Source organism: Drosophila miranda, chromosome 4 (assembly GCF_003369915.1).
Source record: "Drosophila miranda strain MSH22 chromosome 4, D.miranda_PacBio2.1, whole genome shotgun sequence".
NCBI classification, from domain to species: domain Eukaryota; kingdom Metazoa; phylum Arthropoda; class Insecta; order Diptera; family Drosophilidae; genus Drosophila; species Drosophila miranda.
In genome coordinates, this window is record NC_046677.1 from 9157312 (window position 1) to 9177757 (window position 20446).

A 20446-nucleotide genomic window follows, 5' to 3' on the forward strand; every position below is an offset into this window, starting at 1 on the left:
TAGAAAATGGGTTAGTTCAGCGTGTAAAATTATGTCTGCATGGCTAAATATTCTATCTAGCTAGTAATATTCCACGGAATATCAAAAACGAGGAACATGTTTAATAGAACTTGAGTTCGTCAGTATATTTACGGTATATTTTTTTAATGATACGGTGTATTTTGGTGTATTTCTGAGGGTCGGACGGTATATCGGTATATCTTAACGATAAGTCCGCGGTCACACTGAGTACAAGGGCCAACAACAACAAAAATTTGTTAAAAAGGCGACAAAGTGCATTACAAGGGCCAACAACAACGTTAGTGTACCATTTATGTAAAATCAGCTAGCATAAATCATTTTCCCAACAAAAAAGTAGTTGTAAAGATGCGCGTGTGTGCGAAGAAATGAAATTGCGTGCCAGAGTTTCTGCGTGCGTTCGTGTGTGTGTGTGTGTGTGTAGTGCTGTGTATGCAAAAAGACAAAAATAAGACTAATTTGAAAAAGCCTTCCATTCCGGAAACTTATTTCGGCCATTTTTACGCAGTTGTTGTACGTGCATAATCTGTGTTGTGTGTGTGCATGTGTGTGGCCTCCGCAAGCCGAAGTAAATTCTCTCCTGTATGCATGTGGGACGGACTCTTCACGCTGGGGCTGTCTCATTTATACACATTAATATGCTTAAATACAGTTGTGCCCTGCGCCCTTTGGCCACATTTTTTGTTTATTTGAATGGGGAGACGTTGTCAGGCCGGGCCTAGGTCTAGAACCAGCTCTGTTCCGCATCAATCGAATATACCTGTAGTGCACTCAAATGTATTGAAACTATTTCGTATTTTGTCGGAAGTGAAATTGTTTTATTTGTCAATTGTAGCGCAAAAAGTAAACAAATTGTATACACATCGTTGGCAACGCGCATGTCGTGTAGACTTTCTCTCTTACATGCGCGCGTATGCGTGCAAATCCGTGTGAGTATAAGCTGAAAACAGCAAAATTTCATTCATTGCTCATTTCTGAGAAAAAACTACACACGATACGGACGGGACGCCGTCCGTCGCCATCTGCAATACCATCACTGTGTGAGTGCGAGTGTGTATAGTGTATATGCATGAGAATATGTATGTATGTACATTGTGCAAGATGTTTATAGGTTCAAAAGACAGCTGCCGTGCCGCCTTTGCCAGCAAGGGTGTGGTAGCCACCTATGTTTCTACTTTTTTAAATCAGGTGCATAAGTCTCCACACGCATCCCGTAAGCTAAAGATTTCCCTATTAGGTTAGGTCCCGTCCCCCAGGTCCGTGGCCAGTCCATCTTTGACTTCCAAACCACATTCCAGAGTTCAACATTCTGTTCTTGCCGTTTGATTGCCGTCATTGGCCGCGTTTTTTTCACACATTCCACGCGCTGCGCCGTCTTCAAAACACACATACATATATGCGTATATACATACATGCATAGACATCACACACTTGCCTTAGTATACTATTGATTTCAATCAGCTTTGTATACGCTCTTCGCTCTCAATCACCATCTTCATCTCTTCTCTTTCTCTTTTTCTCCGGCTTCGTTTGTTGTCTCTCGTGTGCCCATTTATCAATTAAGTACCGCGTCCGTTTGTCGGCTCATCACCAATTTATATGTATGCATGTACATGGTACATGTCTGAGCATACATACTTCTTTATATGTGTGTGTACATGTGGATGCGCATCTGTGTTGGTAAATTCCATTTCCTGTTTATAATGCTGTGGCACACCCCACCCGCTGTCGCCTTTCCTTTCCCTGTTTCGGTCCGTCATCAACCCTCCTTTGGAAGCCCCCCAATACGCATGGCGTCTCCTTCTTGCGTTGCCACTTCAACAAACAGACTTGTCTGTCTTGTCGGCAGAACGTGTGGCCGCTCAGACGCTGCACAGTGGGCAACAGAAGATGAAACATAAAGAAAAAATGTACAACTTAATAAGGTCACAAATTCCGTCTACGCATAAGCCCAAGTCTAGCTCTTATCTGGCCTGCGATCTGCCACGAATTTCAGTTTCCTTGTGATTTCACTTTTTGCAACCACTGTGCCATTGGGCCTCTGACCGCTGTTTAGGAACCAAGTGGAATCGGAACACCCAAATGCGACGCTCCGCTCTCATTCCCAGCCTGATCCGGCTGTCATTTCTCTTGTTGTTGTTTTCTGTCGGTAGCAGCAGCAGCGCGGCGGTGTGCTGAGTAGTACAGTACGTGCCACTTCCTTTACATTCAGAAAAATAAAAATCGCTTGCACACACACACACACACACAAGCGTGCATAAAGAGACGGGTCGGACAGACGCACAGACAGCCCGTTTATGCTGTATTGCTAACCGTGAGCGTGAGCAAGGGAACGGTGTGCTTGGCGTCTGCGCCGAGTGTTGGGTTTTTTTTTTATGCTGCTCGTTGCTTTTTTTTTTTGTATTGTTCTTGTACAGTTGCAAAGACACTCTCTCACTAGCATACACACACACACCATACACTAACACACACGCGGCCACACTCAAAACAGTGAAAACGAGTTTGATGTCTCGGTCGATATGGCAACACTGTCTGTTCCCCTTCTTGAGGCCAGCCAGCCCCCCACCTCATCCCTCCATTCACTTGCTTATTAGAAGAAAAATGCCTCTGCGCGTTTGATTCGGTGTTGTTGTTTTTACGTAAGAAGGCCGTCGAACTCAGCATAGAAAAGAGGTAGTGACAGCGGTAGAGCGTCTGAGCAAGAGATTGAGAGGGAGCGAGAGCGAGAGCATGCAAATGAAACGAATATGAGAACGAACGCACGTTCAAGTGTATGAGTGGTGAGAGAGAGAGAGAGAGAGAGAACGAGTGAAAAAGAGAGGGAGAGTGTGCACGTGTATGTGTCTAATGATTACCGTTACAATTTGCATGTTGTCTAGTCAGACGTCTCGCGACCCAGACTAGACGACCCAGCAGCAATTGGAAAATATTCTCAACCTGACCTTTTATCGTCACAGCCTCGTCTCGAATGGATGTATGTATGTATATATGTATATATGTATGTATGTGTGTTGTATGTACATTCGAGAAGCCGCTACAAAGCTAGAGCATTATTTTATTGATTTTTAATAGTAGATATACACATACGTAGGGTCTGCCACTTGTGTGTGTGCATATGCGTTTGTATGTTTGCTTGTATGGATTTGCGTGCATTCTGTTGCCACTGGTTCAATGTCCTAACCGCACACAACAAGTGCAACAATTGTAACATAAACAACAACGACAGAAGACAAACTGAGAACACACCATACAAAAGGGAGAAACAAGAATAACAACAGACTGTATTCCGACTACAAAATACCCGCTACTCGGAACTACTCGATTAAACCAAACCTGAGTTACGGGGGGCTCTTAGAATCTACAATCTACATACATACATATGTATATGTCGGTTAGGTATATTTACTCAATGGGGTCAGAAGTTGCACGTATACAGTATACCTTACGAAGCACAGGGTATACAAAAAGCGAAGAAGTAGAACTTGTAGGGAAATACAAGTGCAAAAGCGTAGCGTCAAATATGGATACAGAATGAGGGCAGGTCCTAGGGCAATCTATTAACATTTTCATCATCATCTTTTTGTACAGTTGATCTTGGGCGGTATGTGGTGTACACATAAATGTAGTATGTATTTATGTTGGGTTGTTCTTCTGTGCAGTGTGTTTTGCTCTCTCCTTTTCCGCTTCACAGAACCTACAGATATTACCAGATAATGGCTTATTTTACTTTGTCGAGGTATTAAGCTTGAGGATTAGCATATTCTTCTTCTCCAGGGTAGGGAGCTTGCCGTCAAGATAATACATATCGGATCTGTATCAGTTAATATGTCTTTTTTAGTTCAGTTCCCAACGAATCATTAAAACATTTCAATAGCTCTCCAACCAAAGAGACTTAGACCAGACCAGACAACATCCGTAAGCTGTAACCCAGAAAACATTGTGTCAGGTTGGCGTTTTCCTCTTTGGCACTTCGTTGTTGTATTGTATGTGACGTCAATTGGCTTTGGAATGGTGTCGGCGGCCCACTTACGGGGAAACCGGCCCGGCCCGGCCCGCTGCAACTCAAAGTGAACTCCCAGCCCAGCCCCGTCCCGTCTGTTCGACTACCGGAAACGTGTATTTGTAGTGCAGTACATATGTATATGTATACATATGTATGTATATGATTTCAATTGCTACAATGTTGTGGGCGTTATTAAGCGCAAAATCAAAATGAGGTATCTCCGGTTCGGCAGTCTGGCAACGCTGGGGGCTTGCGGCCATCCTTTTTCGTTGGCTTTTTGGCGCGCATCAAACGTATAAATGCATGGGGAAAGGAATGGAGCGGGGGGGTGGGGGAGAGGCGAGAAATTTCCTGAGGAATGTTGTTTACGTGCGCGCCTGCGCACGAACCGAATCAACCAGAATTCCGAGTTCCGTGAATTCGGCTGCAACAACACAAGCTCTGGATGGCGGGGGGGAAAGAAGCGAGTCTGGACTGAAGTCGTCTGCGTTTCTTCATCCTGTTCGTCCCGTTTGGCCGGCTACCTGCCTGGCCGTCGGGTCTCTGTCCCTTGTCTCTGTCCTGCCTTTGTATCTTACCACCGCCCTGCGTCGCTTCTTGTTTGTGTGCCTTTTTGCCCCACCAAACGAAACTCGGTTCGAGTGGCGTCGGTGCGGCAGCGGCAGCGGGTTGCGGCGTGTCAATAACATGTTGATCCATCGTGCGAAATCTTGTGGCAACACCAAAACAAAAACAAAACTACCAAACAAGCTCGAAAGCCGCGCGCCGCATTGTTGTTATTTATGCCGCTTCACCTCGTTTTTCGTCTCGCAGAAGAAGAGTCGAGAGAGAGAGAGAGAGAGAGAAAGAGAGAGAGCAGTCTGAAAAGAAGAGGTATATGGTATATGAACGCCTCTCATTGCAGCAGTCTGGCCACGCTCTCTTTTTCGCTCTCTCTCTCTCTGAATCGTAGCAACAATGGGGACTTTTATCGGGTCTTTCTCTCTCCTTTTTGGGATATCCTCTCTCCGTGGAGGGATTTTTCATCGGAACAATTTCCGTGCAACAATGAGTCCCATTCCACGGATGACCATTCCATGCACAATGTTGCTGGCAACACTTAATTTGTGTCCAGACTCATGTGCCGAGCGGTTGTGTTTTTGAGCTGCTGCGGCCGCGGCGGCGTTTTTCGGCGTTTTGGCAGGCCGATTTCGAATTTAATTGAAACAGTTAGTTATTTATTAAATAAAAGTATTGGTTCTTCGCTGTGATTGTGGAAATTTAAAAAAATATACACTTTTCTATGTTCCAAAGTGGTCAACGCCCTCACGCGCTCTTTTCCCCCTCCATTCTCTCCTTATGTGTCGGAGTGGCCTTTTATGGCTGTGTGCGTGAGTTTCTGTTAAATGTGTGGTTTAATTTAATAATGCAACGGATAAGAATATATTTCGATACGATTTTCGCATCTTGATGTGGATTTTTGCCCGCGCCCCAGCAAAATTCTTAGAATTCTTGACATTCCCGCGCGCACACACACACACGCACACAACACATTCATATACACGTTCAGACGCAGTGAAAAAAAAAATAATTTACTCATCCCCCCGTGAACGTCGCTGCTGGCAAAGAGAGCGAGAGCGGGTGCGTTTGTGTGTGGTCATCAACACACATACAGGCACATGCACTTGAACTCTCGTGTATACACGCAACACACACCTCAATTGGTTGAAGTCTCCGCTAAAAGGCCTCTCGCTCTCTCTTCAGCATAAAACTAGCAAGACTTGTTTTTTTTTGCGCAAAACACGAAAACCGGTAAATTTTTGAAATTGCACACAGAGACTGAGAGAGAGAGAGCGTTGGTTGGGATTTGTTCTTGTGCTGGAATTTCGTTTAAACCATATTTTTCACACACTTTGCTTTTCTTACAGTTTTCTAAACACACACACAAGCGCTGAAAGAAGAGCCAACGAACTCGTGCAGCGACGCCCAAGAATGGTACAGGGCAAGGCAACATGAAAATTACAGCAACAACGAACGCAGAAAAGAAGTAGAGAAGAAGTAAAGACGCCGTGCCGACGCCGCAGCGTTCAACAGTATTTTATTAGCGGGTGTTGTTGTCATGTATGTATGCACGCTGTTTTGTTGCTTCTATTATTCAAAATGTTGTTAATATTATTGTTATTGTTGTTATTATTGTGTTTCTTGTATTTGTTGCTTGCACGCATTTGTCATTTAACCGTAGGAATTTTCAGTTGTATGCGAGGTTGTTGTAGCAATGAAAACGATCATCGAACTTGTTTTGATTGTTTTGTGATAGAAACGGAATCAAAATGAAATGACGCGCCGCTGATCTTGACCTACACGCTCGCAAGTTCAACGCAATTTATATGGTTATTCAACTTGCTTTTTTTGCGCATATTTCTGCCAACTTCCTCTCGCAGACACTCACACACACACAAACCACACACCACACATATTTATAATTTTTATAACGGAAATTTTAATAAGCTAGATGTGTACTGGGTGAGAAAGAGAGTGCAGCAGCAATGCTGCGATTGTTAACTGTACATGCATGTATATACATACATGTGCATCTGGCATTTCTCGATTTCAATTAATGTACATATTTTTGCGCTGTGCTTGCGTTGATCTGATCCCTCATTCTTATCACGTGAAATGACAAAGAATTTGGCGACAAATTGCTACAGACTGGCGCCAAAAATTTTGTTGACCGTTTTTATTGTTTCCGATGTCCAGCAGTCGTGTAGAGTTCAAAAGGTTTGGGTATATTTGCTTTGTGAAGATCTGATCGGCATAGATGGCTATTCCTCATACTATTACTCCTTACTTGTTTTCTTCTAAATGTGCAGATGTTCTTATTTATTTGTTTTTATTCCTGTTGAAATCGAAATGTAAACATTTATGTCGAAAATTCGCCTAATTTACTATTTGTACCTTCTGTCGCCATTCGAGTCGATTCATATTTCTGTTTTATCACCAGCCTCATCATCATTATCATGTTGATGTTGTTGTCGTCGCATTTATTGTTCTGGTTTTTTTTTTGTATATTTATTTATTATGCCGCGGCCGCAAAAAAAGTACAAGTCAAAGCCAGTCCGTGGCCGTGAGAACATGAGAAAAGACAAACCTAATGTGCATCTCAGCCAAGCGCACGATCAGGGGGCTCTCTGGCACTCCGAAGACATCATCGAATCCAAAGAACCCAAAGCCTCGGGTCTCGGGCCCCCGTGTCCGGGCCAAGGAGAATTGTGTCATTCTTCAAAGTGGTTGTGAAATGTTTGCCTTTTTATGCCTATTCATATCACAGCCAGCTTTGAGGAGCGACACGATGCTCAAGACAAAAGAAATAAACCATCCAAGCCGAATAAAAGAATCGACGAAAGATGAAACATGAAACATGGAAAAATGACAAAACAGTGCTTATTGTAACGTTGCAAGTGTTTATTTCGTTTATATCATTACATCAGCATTTATCGAAATTGCAAATTCTAAAGTCCCGCAGTCAATGATCCTGAATCCTATCTACAAAACTATTGGCACATTCATGCTGGGCTCACAAAGTGGTTGTGAAATGCATTTTGCTTTGCCCGCATATCACAGCCAGCTTTGATGAGCTCGGCGTAATGTATCGTACATCAATCAATCATAATATACGTATGTATCGCTCCCCTCCACCGCCCCCGCCACCATGCAGCACACCCCGACACGCACTTACCTCTCTATATGGTGGATACTATACGGAGGGTGTTACCATTTTATATTTTGCAAATAATGACAATAATAATCTCTTCTCCAAACACACACTTGCATGCGTTTGAACCAATTTTCAGAGTACATAAAAACCGTGCATTTGGCCCACGAAATGTGCAGAAATTAATACATCTGATTGGGTAATTGGGTGATCGGGTGGATGGGGTCGAGCGTCTCCAGGATGACCCATCAGTCTATCGGGGGAGCAGCTGATGTGAAATTGGTTCGAACGCCGCAAGCAAAATGAAATACCCTATCGAGTGCAAAAACAATTAGTACACACGTTTTAATTTATAATACTGCAGATTTTGTATGATTTAACCAACATTGAAATGAACAAAAATAATGCCACATCTATTATGATGTTGCTTATCTAAGCCTCATCAAGTGGTTGTGATATGGATACCCAACGCATATCACAGCCAGCTTTGATGAGCTAGGATAATCAACGGGAAACAACGTAAATTGAATTTGAAATTGAAAGAAAAAACAAGTGAAATTGGTCGTGTTCTCATCATCGAGTGATATGGAAGTATATGGAGAAATTGTTGAAACCATTTGACGATTCATAGCTGCGGAACAGTTTTTGATTACATTGTCTAAACATATATACTTCTGATTTAATGCAGTTATTCCTTTTTTATTTTGTTTTAGTTGAGTACACAGTTCTAGAGCTACCCACATATATTTGATCGAAGCGAAAAGTTTTATTTTATCCTCACTAATGCCAATTTTGTCTTTCCCGCAGATACACATGCCTCCCATTAACTCAACGTTTATGCAGCATATGTAGAGAGAGCACCGGCAAACACACATTTCAAAAGAGCCTTGACGACGCCCTGTTCTGCAGCGGAGAATTAAGATTTTAATTTATTTTGTGATAGTTTCTAGTTTATTGATAAGCTTTAACGAAACCAAACAACGATTGCAAGCCAAAAAGAAAACCAATATCGAAATAACGAAATACCCAAAAACCCCCCCAAACTCGAAACCGAACACAAGCTTCAAATTGTAATGATGCATTCCACAAGCACCACGATCTACAATATGGGACGACCATATTATCTGGCCTTGCTGTTGATCGGCTGCCTGGCATATCCGGCCTGCATTGAGGCCTGCTCCAGCCGCACGGTGCCCAAGCCGCGTCCTTCCATATCGTCTTCGATGTCGGGTGCTGCATTGCCGCCCACTCAGGCCCCAGCAACGACAACCACCATGCGCACCACAACGACGACTCCACGGCCCAACATAACATTCCCCACGTACAAGTGTCCAGAGACTTTTGATGCCTGGTACTGCCTGAACGATGCCCATTGCTTTGCCGTGAAGATCGGTGATCTTCCTGTATACAGCTGCAAGTGCGCCATCGGATTCATGGGTCAGCGGTGCGAGTATAAGGAAATCGACGGGTCCTATCTGCCCAAGCGGCCGCGTCCCATGCTCGAGAAGGCCAGCATTGCAAGTGGTGCGATGTGTGCCCTGGTCTTTATGCTATTCGTATGCCTCGCATTCTATCTTCGATTCGAGCAGCGCGCTGCCAAGAAGGCCTACGAGCTGGAGCAGGAGGAGGATGATAATGAGTACGATCAAGGCGATGATCAGGATCAATGCGAGTGCTGCCGCAATCAATGCTGTGCTGCCGGCGACGAGCCTCTCGTCCAGGAACGCAAGTTGCCCTATCACATGCGGCTGGAGCATGCCCTAATGTCTTTTGCCGTCCGTCGCACCACAAAACTGTGAATCAATTGAACGCGGACCACGGACACAGACACGAACGACAGATCACTTCGAATGAATATGCCTTGGGTAACAGGAAAACTGTTCCATTCAACGAATTTTAAATGTGCTTTAGTCGGAAGTCCTAATTCCTATTTACTAATTGTTAATTGTAAAATGTCCACAAACTACTGTCCACAGTCGGGAAAGAGATCTTACTATAGAAGAGAATTCCGCTCTTTCGTTCCAGACAATGCATACTAGAGCAAGTCTTTTGTATTATCAAATCGAATGTATTTGTATACCTTATGCTAGCTATTTATTTTATCCTGATATACGTATCACACACACACAAGGAGAAACACGCGCCAAGTATTATTTATTGCGAGAAAAAAATATACACAATTATTTGAACAAATTCTGAATAAACATAAGAAACTGCACGATGCATATGAATGTTTAAGATGTTGTCTTTTGCCCTTTAGTACTTTTGAGTACCCTTTAATCTACTGAAGGTTACTGTAATACTAATTTCTACAAAAATTGTAATACAACAAAATTGTACCCAAAGGTGGTTTGTCTTTATTGGAGTCGAGACATTGTGGGGCTAAGATGAGAGTGTAACCCATCTACTCTACTGTGGTCTAAACAGATCTTTAGCACGACTTAATCTTCTTAATTCGGCATTTTGTAAGAATTTAAATTCGTTTGTTTTCTATATTAAAAATCAAGATAATGGGTCGTGACTCCTTGGATGTAATAGAAGCATAGAATCTTTTTGAATACAAATACTCACCTATTTGTATTAAACTTGCTTCTTTCGGCATTCTAATCTTTACCCCAATATAGACGATACTTTCTGTTTTCATAGAGGTCCCTATCATATACATTATAGGGTTGGAAATTCCTCCTTTTGGCATTGCAAACCCAGTTATAGGATACCATAAATTCAGTCTCGGTAGAGTCCATTCTACCGTTAAGATTATACTTAATTATGACGTTCTTTATCACTACCGCCTGAGAATCGGTACATTATATTTTGAAGTGGGATTTACAGCCGGTGACACGCGTTGCTTGATTGAGTATTTCCGGGTGGGTTTTCCCAGCCGGCAGTGAAACACAGCTAAACTATGTGCACGTGTTTATGGTACCCGTGAGGTGTCCGGGCGATAAGATTAGCTCATTTAGCAAATCCCATAAAATGTTAGAAAGGTCAATATCCGTTTAAACGAGAGCCAGTCTAAACATAAACGAGGGGGAACATTGTGAGTTGCTGCGGAGACCGCAACTCTACGGTTATACCCGATACTAAGTCAGTATGGCTCTCCTCCGGCAGACGCCGCTAATATTAAGCGACACGACAAAGAGTGCGTGCGAGAGAGACAGAAAATCAGTCTGAGCGTGACGTCGGGCGCTGCATAGCCACTGCAAATAGATTTGTTCCTTTTGGCTATAAAAATGATCTGATCTGATCCAGATTCAGCAATCTGATAGATATGGTCATTATCTATGATTCTGCGTTTTCTCGAATCTGCAATATTGTGGATGAAACAGATTTTCGTCCTTTGTGGGGGCGGAAGGGGGTGGGGCGAAGTTTTGAGGTATACGTTTTATAGTGAGATCTAACAGGAGTGCGGATTCGAAATTTGGTTACTCTAGCGTTAATAGTCTCTGAGATTTGTGAATACCACCAGATTTTCGTCCTTTGTGGTTCGGAAGGGGGTGTCCAAATCTAATACTATCTAATATTACCACAAATCTAAAATACCCCAATACTCATTTTGAGTATCGGGTATAATTATGAAACAAATTATATTTATTTATGTACATTCGATAGAAGCTATAGTTAAAATCTTGCATCTTAAAACTGACGAGAAATGTTTTCACATTTCTGATAGAGCGCTTTCATTGGGCCATAGCTCGACAGAACCAGCGACGTGAGTGTGAGGCACTTCATCAGAATCTGAAAGTCCGTCTCACTGCGATTCGTAAAGTAGCCCGTCTGGTAGCCGTAATACTGGGTCACCAATGCAATGACAAAGCAAGCGAATCCCAAGAGGTTGTGAAAGGTCTTGTTCAGCAATGGGGTGATCAGCCTTTTCACGCGAGCGGAGAAGAGTGCACTCAGGCCAGATGTCATGGCCAGTATGCACAGTATAAATGCAGTAAAACCTGTAGGGGAAGTAGGAAATTCCATTGATCAGCGGACGTTTTACTCATTCATTCGGAGAGCAGTTCTACAGTCAAGATAATGGCGCATTCTCTCTCTTGTTGTTTGAATTACTCACCCAGCTTTCCGTGCGTTGACTGGAGAGAGAAACCTTTCTGTATCATTTTGATTAGGGCTCCAGATGCTCCACAGCATCCGCCCAGTGTTAGGACTATCCAATGTATTGTGGTCTTTGTATGCCGCTTGTAACTGTGTGTGAGAACATTGCCGCCATAGTGGATCATGACACCCTCGGCCATGAAGAAGGAGAACTGTACGAGAAAAAGATGATGATCTTTAGAGATCGATTCTTCCTGCTGCTATTAGCAGTTACGTTACCCCAATGGTGACCAGCCAAGCATGCAGACTAGTGCCTTCGAGTCCAGTCCGCAGTGTCAGGTATGACATATAGATGGTTACGAAACCAATGCAGATTTGATTGAGAACGTTCAGACAGAACTCCACTCTCTGCCATCGGTCCTGAGAGTCGTGCGGGGACAGTGTGTTGTGGGACATTTTTGAATATCGTTGCGCAGATTCGATTAAAACAAATGAGGCTTGTCGTGCTGCTCTCGCCGCGTATGTTCTCGTCTGGATCGTGCTGCCGCAGTCGACGACTTTCTGTGATCTACTAACAACCGGCCGCTCGGGCTCGGCCATTGTAGTTTCTGTTTTGAATTATTTTAAGCTCTTATCAGTGCTTTGACATAATGCTCTTTTCGTGTTTAATAAAGTAAACTGTGAGTACACAGTGCAAGAACATTTGTACAGTTCCCAGCTGATAAGTGTGCCTACCTCTCATCAGACAAATTTTTGTAAAATAATTTATTGGGAACTAAAGCGGTAAATGATCGTCAAATTAACAAAACGATCGAACTTTATTAAGCGGCTAATAAACGGCCCGATACGCCCATTGGACTATGTCCGTCCGTTCCTCCGTTCGCAATTGATTTAAATTATCTCCACCGCTGTTTGAGCGCAACTGCCGAAGCTTTTTGCCAACGTCACTTTAACGCACGCCGCTTGACTACTACAAATACATAAATAACATTTTTTATTCCAGATCGTATCGGTTTCCTTTTGGTGAAGTGAAGCTATTCAAGTGCCAATAAACACATCAGATAAGTCACTAAACCGCAAAAAGACCTTAGATCGGGCTGCTCGTTGCATTTATTTGATTGCAGTAGTGGATATTTGATCAGTTAGTAGTATTTTCCAGCACTGAGAGTAACCGACTAATAAACCAAAATGTGACTCATAAAGACAGCTTAATATTTTTTATAGCGTAGCAGTTCTATGAATGAACACTAAACTGAAAAAAGACCTTCAATCGTGCTGCTCGCTGCATTTAGTTGATCGCAATAAATATGACGATTCGTCAGTTAGTAGTATACTCCAGCACTGAGTGGAACGGACTAATTAACCAAAATATGATCATATTCAATTACGTTCATATTGGTATTGTATTATCTGCATAAAGACTGGTTAATATACTTCATAGCGTAGCAGTTCTATGAGAAAACACTAAGCCTCAACTATACCTTTAATCGTGCTGCTCTCTGCATATATTTTATTTTAGTGATAGATCCAACGATTAGTATTTTCCAGCACTGAGTGTAACGGATACATACCGTGTAATTTTAATCATATTAATGATTTTATTGGAACAGCTGGAATATTATTTACATCTTCTTAAAGAATGCATAATATTCTTTATATAAAACTTAAACTAAATTAATTTCAAGACTAAACAAGGTTGACTAAACAGCGTAAACGTTGCACTGCTCCCTGGACATATTGTGGCACTAGCAGAATAATTGACAATGTTTGAAGCATATTTTTTATTCGATCTGACGACTAAGGCTTAGAATGTGAAGGTCAGTCAGGGTAGGTAGCTTCTTGTGGACTAAATAAGCATTACAGTCGTACTTCTCTATTACGAACTTTAGTACTACGAAGTTTTCTATATAACGAATTTATTTCCACCTAGACTTCGTTCAACTTGCAGTACGTTTTGCTCTCCTTATAAAGAATTTCCTTACAGTGAATATTTCTTTACGATTTTCGTAGGCCCGTAACTCGAATGCTTATATGCTTTAGATCTCCCTATAACGAATTTTTAGTATATCCGAATATATATACATATATATATAAGGATGGTTTCCGACTCCATACAGTATATATCTTCTTGATTGGCAATAGACGAGTCGATTGAGTATATTCTTTCTCTCTCTCACACACTCTTTGTCGTAAACTGAACTGAGTATCGGGTATAAATGTAGAGTCGCGGCCGTAGCAGCTGAGCTCACCAATAGTGTTTGCATCAGTTCTCAGTTTGTATTTGATTCAAAAGCTTTTGATAATTATTAAAGTTTGCAAGTTTTTAAAAATAAAGCAAAGCTTTTAAAAAAGGCAGACCGTGAAAAATTCAGCTCCAAGTGCAAAAGAATTCGCAGTTGTCTTTGCAAGAATGCTGATGAGGCCATGTCTTGGGCACTCCTTCCCACGAAGACGAAGCGTTCTCCAAAATTGTGGAGTTCAGTATATCTGAAGGTCTTCTACCTGAACAAGACGTTGCTTCAATCGTTAAAGATCAAATTTGATCAGAGTACCTTTGTGGAGATGATAGATAATGCGCCTGAAAATGTATTTGCTTCCCTTAACGTCCTTGAACTTTGAGAGTTGAGAAGGAAAAGTGGAAAATCAAAATTAAACTTAACAATTTCATCTTTCGAATTTCTACGAATTTTCGGTACAGGGAATTATTTTTGAAATCACAAAAATAAATCGGAAATAGTTTTGGGAAGACCACTAGAAAGACCACTGTTCTGGAAATAAGGATGCTTGGATTTCTTATTGTGCAATAAAAACAGCAGAATATCGAACAATCAGGGGGGAAAATTAAAAAACTTTATTGTAGCAGAAGATAGGACCTGGCTGCTCCACTTCGATCTTCCTTGTCTTGGTCCCCTTCCTGCTTTTAATCCCTGTCTAGGATACTCAGTAGATCCGTGCCGTTTGCCTCGACAGGCTCCCGAGACGGCATGGGGTTCCAGATATGCCCGTACCCCCTTTTATGGGCGGAACAAGTTAGTTAAACAAAGATTCGTTTTCAGTCATATATTTCTTAACCTAAAGTATATAAATATTAAATACGGAAGAACAAGGAACATTTAAACACAGAACTTTGGAAAAGCATAGTCTTTAACTCGTCAAACTGACTACTTTTTGGTACAACGATTTGATGGCTCCTATGGTGGTCAGGACCATGGATACCAGTGTGGCCACTCGCATGAGGATAACAAAGTCCGCTCCCTGTCCTTTGAAAATGCTGGTCTGTGCATAGCCGTAGTATTGGGCCATCATGGCAATCACATAGGCAGCAAAGCCCAGCACGACATGGAAAGTCTTGTTGATCAGTGGCGACACCGCCCTGCTCATGGCTCGGGCCAGGACGGCAGCCAGTCCACTCAGCAGTGAGATCAAGCACAGGATGAAGGCAGCAAAGCCCAGGCTGGCATGTGTGGTAACACCAATTGTCCATTTGTCTCGAATCAGTTGGATGAGACAACCGGCTACGCCCATCCCGCCACCGATCACTTGCAGGACGACATGGGCGGCCGTTTTGTATTTGCGGGTGTAGCGCAGCGTTAGCCAGCTTTCGTCGTAGAAGCACATCATGCCTTCGGCCATCAGGAAGATAAATCCAAAGGTAACCAGCCACACATGCAGGTATATGCCAGTCAGGTCCTTGCGCAAACACATCCAACTGACCCAAATGGTCACGAAGCCAATGCACAATTGGTTGAGGACATACAGAGCCGCTTCAATGTGCTGGATCACTGAGATTTCACTGGGTTTCTTCTCACTCATGGTTGAAAGAATTATGTAAACTAGGTCTCCGAGTATTGAAATCACTAATTATTATATTCGAAACGAGTAACTCAAGGACTAACAATATTTATTATACTAGCAATCGCCTTGCATGTCCTGTGAAAGGATAATTTTATATTTCTACCCCTGCAGCAGCTTCTTTGAACCGTTTTTCGTCAGGTTTTGCATTGAACTATATAATTAAAATTTGCTGAAGGTCTTTATTGCCTGAAAATGAGTGGATTTTTGAGTGCACTCAACTGGCAGACTATTTGTTTGCTATCGTTTCATTCTAATGCCCTCGACTCAAAGGATTATACTATATAATTGATAGCCACCCAGCACGATCACGTCTAAGTTTACGTATTGAACGCCATCCAATGGCAGTCTTTAAACGTAGTAGTATTCCAAGTATACGAGCTATGCATCTGCTCTGTCATGATCTAAGCATGGGAGATTAAGAGCCAGCTCCAGTTCCCCATCGAATGTCTTATGCGCTGGGAATCACGTTTACCGTGCCCGCTCCTAGGCAAGAGCTCGGGGGGCTAAATATAGAGAGGTTATTAACAATAATTGGAGGCACTTTTAAGTTGAGTAGCTCGCTTGCGGAACTTAATGAAACATATGTATTTCGTTGATTAGACCGCTAGTCATTCACTCTGCCTCCTTATCGAAATGCAAAATCGCACGTACCGAGATAAAGTTTGCCCGACATTCAGCCACACTCACATGTTGGTGGTAGACGACAGTTATTTTTGGTCTCTGGCAAAGCGACTGGACAGACAATCGGTTGGATTTTGGTTTTGCTGATCATTAAACACACCCACACACACACACACACACCTTCTAATCAAAGAAAATTGTAATTGTGATGAAAAGAAAATTAAGTGATGATTCATATCTTGAGTGAGAAACTTGAACAGTACACATCTGTGAACAGTAGGTTATCTGAATTAGGATCCCATACTAGCCGCAACGTCTTCGCTATTTCTGTTCCATCATGGTACTTGAACAGTTTTTCGCTTTCATCGTACGTCCCCTCATCAAGCACTCTACGCTCATTGGAGGGCCACTTGCGTGTAGGAAAGTGTACTCTGTGCAGGAGCTTCTTTACTTGACGACGGATGACATTCACCATCACCTCTTCGCCAAAAGATGCATTGCAGATATTCGCCTAGGTGAGACATCCATACCTTCACAAAGTGCAGTTCAGAAGAACCTAATCCGAAGCAGTGTGCTGAATATTTTTGCCTATATGGTTGCGCCAGTCATCAACTACTTAGTCATTGAGCTTTCGCATGTGATACGAAGTTTCGTGCTGGTGAAATGATGGGGCAAGAAGAACTGCCCTAGCCTTCAGTAGAGGGTTTTTGACAACTTTGTCTTCATAATTTTGAGTCGACGAAGAGCGAGATAAAATGAGTCGCCAAGAGCCTTAAAACCAGCACTATCCAAAAGTCAAACAGAAAATTTACCATTTTTAAGACGAGAACAGTTTTCCTTCAACAAACGCTCGCAGAGAAGATCCTTAATCGATTTATCTTAATCCGCTGAGTAACAGTTTTCAAGATTCCAAAAGTGCTTCACAGCCTCAGACAGAGAATCCTCGTCTTCCTTTGGTACGTGCGGTCTTTATTAATTGGTCTAGCTACCGTAGCCAGAGCTCAACTATTATTGATGGTCCGGAGACGAACCAACCAGATTTGATGTTCTGGAGCTATGGCAACGTATCGGCCAACTGAATCGGTCCAACACAGATCAAGCCGAAACATACTCCAGCGCTTATTAGCATATCGATTCGCTGAGATCTATAAAATAAGGGGTCAGGCCGAATTTATAATCTTCAGTACATCCCACCCCACAACATTTAAATCGTTGTGCGGCTTTTGTAACGACCGCCGTGAATAAAGGGCTTTGCCAATTGTCGCAGAGATTGGATTGTATTTAATAATATTCGGTAGGCAGTACGAATTTCACTGGGAAGTGAGGTGGCATAGATGTGGGATAAGATGTTGCTGGTCCCCCCACCAAATGCATCAGCGTCGAAATTGCACCAATTGTCACAGTAAATGGGTCCATCAAACGCATTTTAATTATACATTACATAGTGCAATTGGTAAATGGAACATAATGGAAGATACATATTATTAATACATGTGTCTAGTTAGTTAAAGCCAACCGATACCACTTGCAGACTTGCAGCTGTGACTTATAGGCTGCACATACATACATCGAACTGAGTTTCTTATTTACTTATTGTACAAATTAATGTTTAGAGAACAAACAACATTTATTTACATGCATATTTTCGCACACAGAACGAAGCAAAGCAAATATATGTATGGTATGTATGTCTATATTTATAGAATCTCGATCCTAATTCTAATTGGAAGTCACGACATACATATATATGTATACATATTAGGCTTAGATACATATTGTATTTGTTAGGGTGAGGTTTAACAAGTCTATGAAATACTATCACAGCCTCATCCGACAGAGTTCATCCGCAAAGCACATAGACATAAATAAACAAACCTTATCTAAAGAGAGAGTTACAAATAGACTAGAGACCTACCGGCATGGTAGTCGACAGATACATGCTACTACTATAAGTGCGGCTCATCATTTGGGTGAAATTTATCTGTTAGCATGGGCAGACATCTAGACCAGTAACAATCTCAGGGGGGCGTCGTCTTATCACTCCCCACTGGCTTCGACAAGAAGTACATAATCTTTAATATCTCGCTAAACTTTGGTGTATCTCTGGGATGGCGCTTCTCGAGCCCCGCTATCTGCTCGAGGGCGACTTCCACATCTACAACATTGCACAGAATCGATTGCAGTCGCTTGGGAAATTTACCGGGCGAATCCTCGACCCGTCTGCGTGTGGTTTCCAACATATCCAGCTGATCCTGCGGCGACACTTTGTGGTAGCTGACTACCAGCGTGGTTAGTTGCGGCAGCTGGTCCGCCAATAGAAAGCCATAGTCCTGGGCATCGGATATACCGAGACGCTGCAGACGCTTGGCCCCCGCACTCTGCAGTATAGTCTTTTCCACTTGGTGTCTGTTGGCGGTCAGGTCCAGATGGGTCAGCGACAGCTGATCCAGTATCTCACTCAAGTACTCGGTCTCAATGGAGCACTCGCGGGCGACCAGCGACTCGAGTTTGGTCAGACTGATCATGTGCTTGCCCGTCACGTAGGCGCTTGACACGCTCAGACAGCGCAGCTGGCGACAGTTCTTGGCTATGGTGTTGACCATGCTGTTGTTCATGTTCTCATCTGCAATGCAAAGCTCTTTTAGGTTACTAAAGTCACGGCGCAGATAGAAGCTCAGTTCGGGGCGCATCAGGTGGCGGCCCAGGTACGAGTCGAATGCCTTTGAATGCACATTCCATATGTAGAGCTCCTCCATGGCGGCGCTAGTCAGCTCAAAGAAGTAGATGTAGTCCGACTTGCTCAACGGTTTTAGCATGGCATCCGACACTGAGACATTCCGATACCGTGGTTTCCTCCACACAATCTGGCAGAGCAGCTCCCGGAAACGGGGCGACAGGCGGCACATCTTTATTTGGTCCACCAGTGGCAGGTACTCCAGTATATGGCACACACAATCGTCGTTTAGCCTCTCCATGGCGAAAAATTGTTGTTAAACCGTACTTTTCGATGTTTTCTTTTTTGTGTGTTTCTAGCAAATGTTGTGAATTTCACCAGCTGATTGCTGACCCTGAGAAATATACCGCCTCATTTTAAAAATATACCGTAAATATACTGATGATTTCAAGTTCTATTATACATATTCCTCGTTTTTAAGTTTCCGTGGAATATTACTAGCTGTATAGAATATTTAGCCATGCCCATAATTTTATCAGATTAATTAACCATTTTGCCTAAAAAAGGTTTTAGCAATTTGCAGGTGTTTATTTTTTCTCTTCTCAGTGTGCGGTCACACAGCTCAACAGTTTATTCAGATTAAAAATTAAATTATCGATAAAATTTGAAAATAATCAAATTCAAAATAACAGCACTTAAATAGGCTATCGAATAGGCAAACGAACTTTCTGTATTAGATCCGGTCTTTGGTCTTTGGCTCAGGCATTCGGCTACCTCAGCATCATCATGAGCCAGCCGTGTGTACTTTATTTTAAACAAGCTTTCTGTTACCCTTAGTGGAAACTTATTCTAGTTTTACACTTAAGGTAAAGAAAAATTAATCAGAGATGATACATGCATAAGAAATGTTGTAAAAAAATATTGCGACCGACCTTATTTTGGTATCCCAGAACTATAAATCTCGGTTTTTTTTTTACTTTTTTCCATGTAGAAAATATTTACTTTATTGTAAACAAGTTGTTTACTGCTACCTTTCGTCACCAAATTGAAAGTAGTTCTTGGTCCTGTGATCGGTATAAAATTCTTAATCAGATGAAGTCCTTATCAAGGACCAAGGATCAAAGATGTTTTTACCACTAGGATACGATTCTGTCTGGCTGGGATAGGACTCGGTCTGCCTCAAATACGTCCCGGTAATGTTTGGATAGGACTCCGTCTGGAGGGGGAAAATCGGATACTACTCGGTTTGTGGCAAACCGTAGGGTACATAAGTCCTCTGTAAAGGAAGATATATTTTAAAATATGTCCATAATTATATTCTGATTCACCTGATTCACGCGTTTTGAAGCTTGAAGCCCAGCGTGTGGTTCATTGGCGTATTAATGGGGGTTTCCCGTGGGTGGGAACCAACAATTCCACCGCCGCAGCGGAATCATGGCTATGGCCTGCAGCAGGGCAACCAGTTGCTGCCACAGTCCAGCCAAGAGGACATCCCCTTGGACCCCCCGAGAGAAGGAGGAGCTAGGGCGGAATCACCCCC

General features: G+C 42.6%; 4 protein-coding genes across 5 annotated transcripts; 1 reads left to right on the forward strand and 3 right to left on the reverse strand.

Moving 5' to 3' along the window:
* Positions 1-199: 199 nt before the first annotated feature.
* On the forward strand, positions 200-9950 carry LOC108163338 (protein spitz). Of its 2 annotated transcripts, none has more exons than XM_017298575.2 (3): positions 200-298; positions 5929-6121; positions 8520-9950. In XM_017298575.2, the coding sequence occupies exon 3, from the start codon at positions 8786-8788 to the stop codon at positions 9509-9511; it is 726 nt and encodes a 241-aa protein (XP_017154064.1). In that variant the 5' UTR covers positions 200-298; positions 5929-6121; positions 8520-8785; the 3' UTR covers positions 9512-9950. The 2 variants fall into 2 exon arrangements, with proteins under 2 accessions (XP_017154064.1, XP_017154063.1); XM_017298574.2 differs by lacking the exon at positions 200-298 and adding an exon at positions 5118-5229.
* A 1335-nt stretch (positions 9951-11285) lies between these two features.
* LOC108164304 (cytochrome b561 domain-containing protein 2) lies at positions 11286-12674 on the reverse strand. The gene is made up of 4 exons (XM_033394023.1): positions 12492-12674; positions 12036-12364; positions 11776-11968; positions 11286-11659 (listed from the first exon to the last, which is right to left on the reverse strand). The coding sequence occupies exons 1-4, from the start codon at positions 12496-12498 to the stop codon at positions 11349-11351; spliced, it is 840 nt and encodes a 279-aa protein (XP_033249914.1). The 5' UTR covers positions 12499-12674; the 3' UTR covers positions 11286-11348.
* A 2127-nt stretch (positions 12675-14801) lies between these two features.
* Positions 14802-15764, reverse strand: LOC108161600. Its single transcript, XM_017295887.2, has one exon. It carries the CDS (start codon positions 15567-15569, stop codon positions 14901-14903), a length of 669 nt encoding a protein of 222 aa, XP_017151376.1. The 5' UTR covers positions 15570-15764; the 3' UTR covers positions 14802-14900.
* A 1862-nt stretch (positions 15765-17626) lies between these two features.
* On the reverse strand, positions 17627-19299 carry LOC108163943. The gene has a single exon (XM_017299482.2). It carries the CDS (start codon positions 19205-19207, stop codon positions 18251-18253), a length of 957 nt encoding a protein of 318 aa, XP_017154971.1. The 5' UTR covers positions 19208-19299; the 3' UTR covers positions 17627-18250.
* Between the last annotated feature and the right edge of the window lie 1147 nt (positions 19300-20446).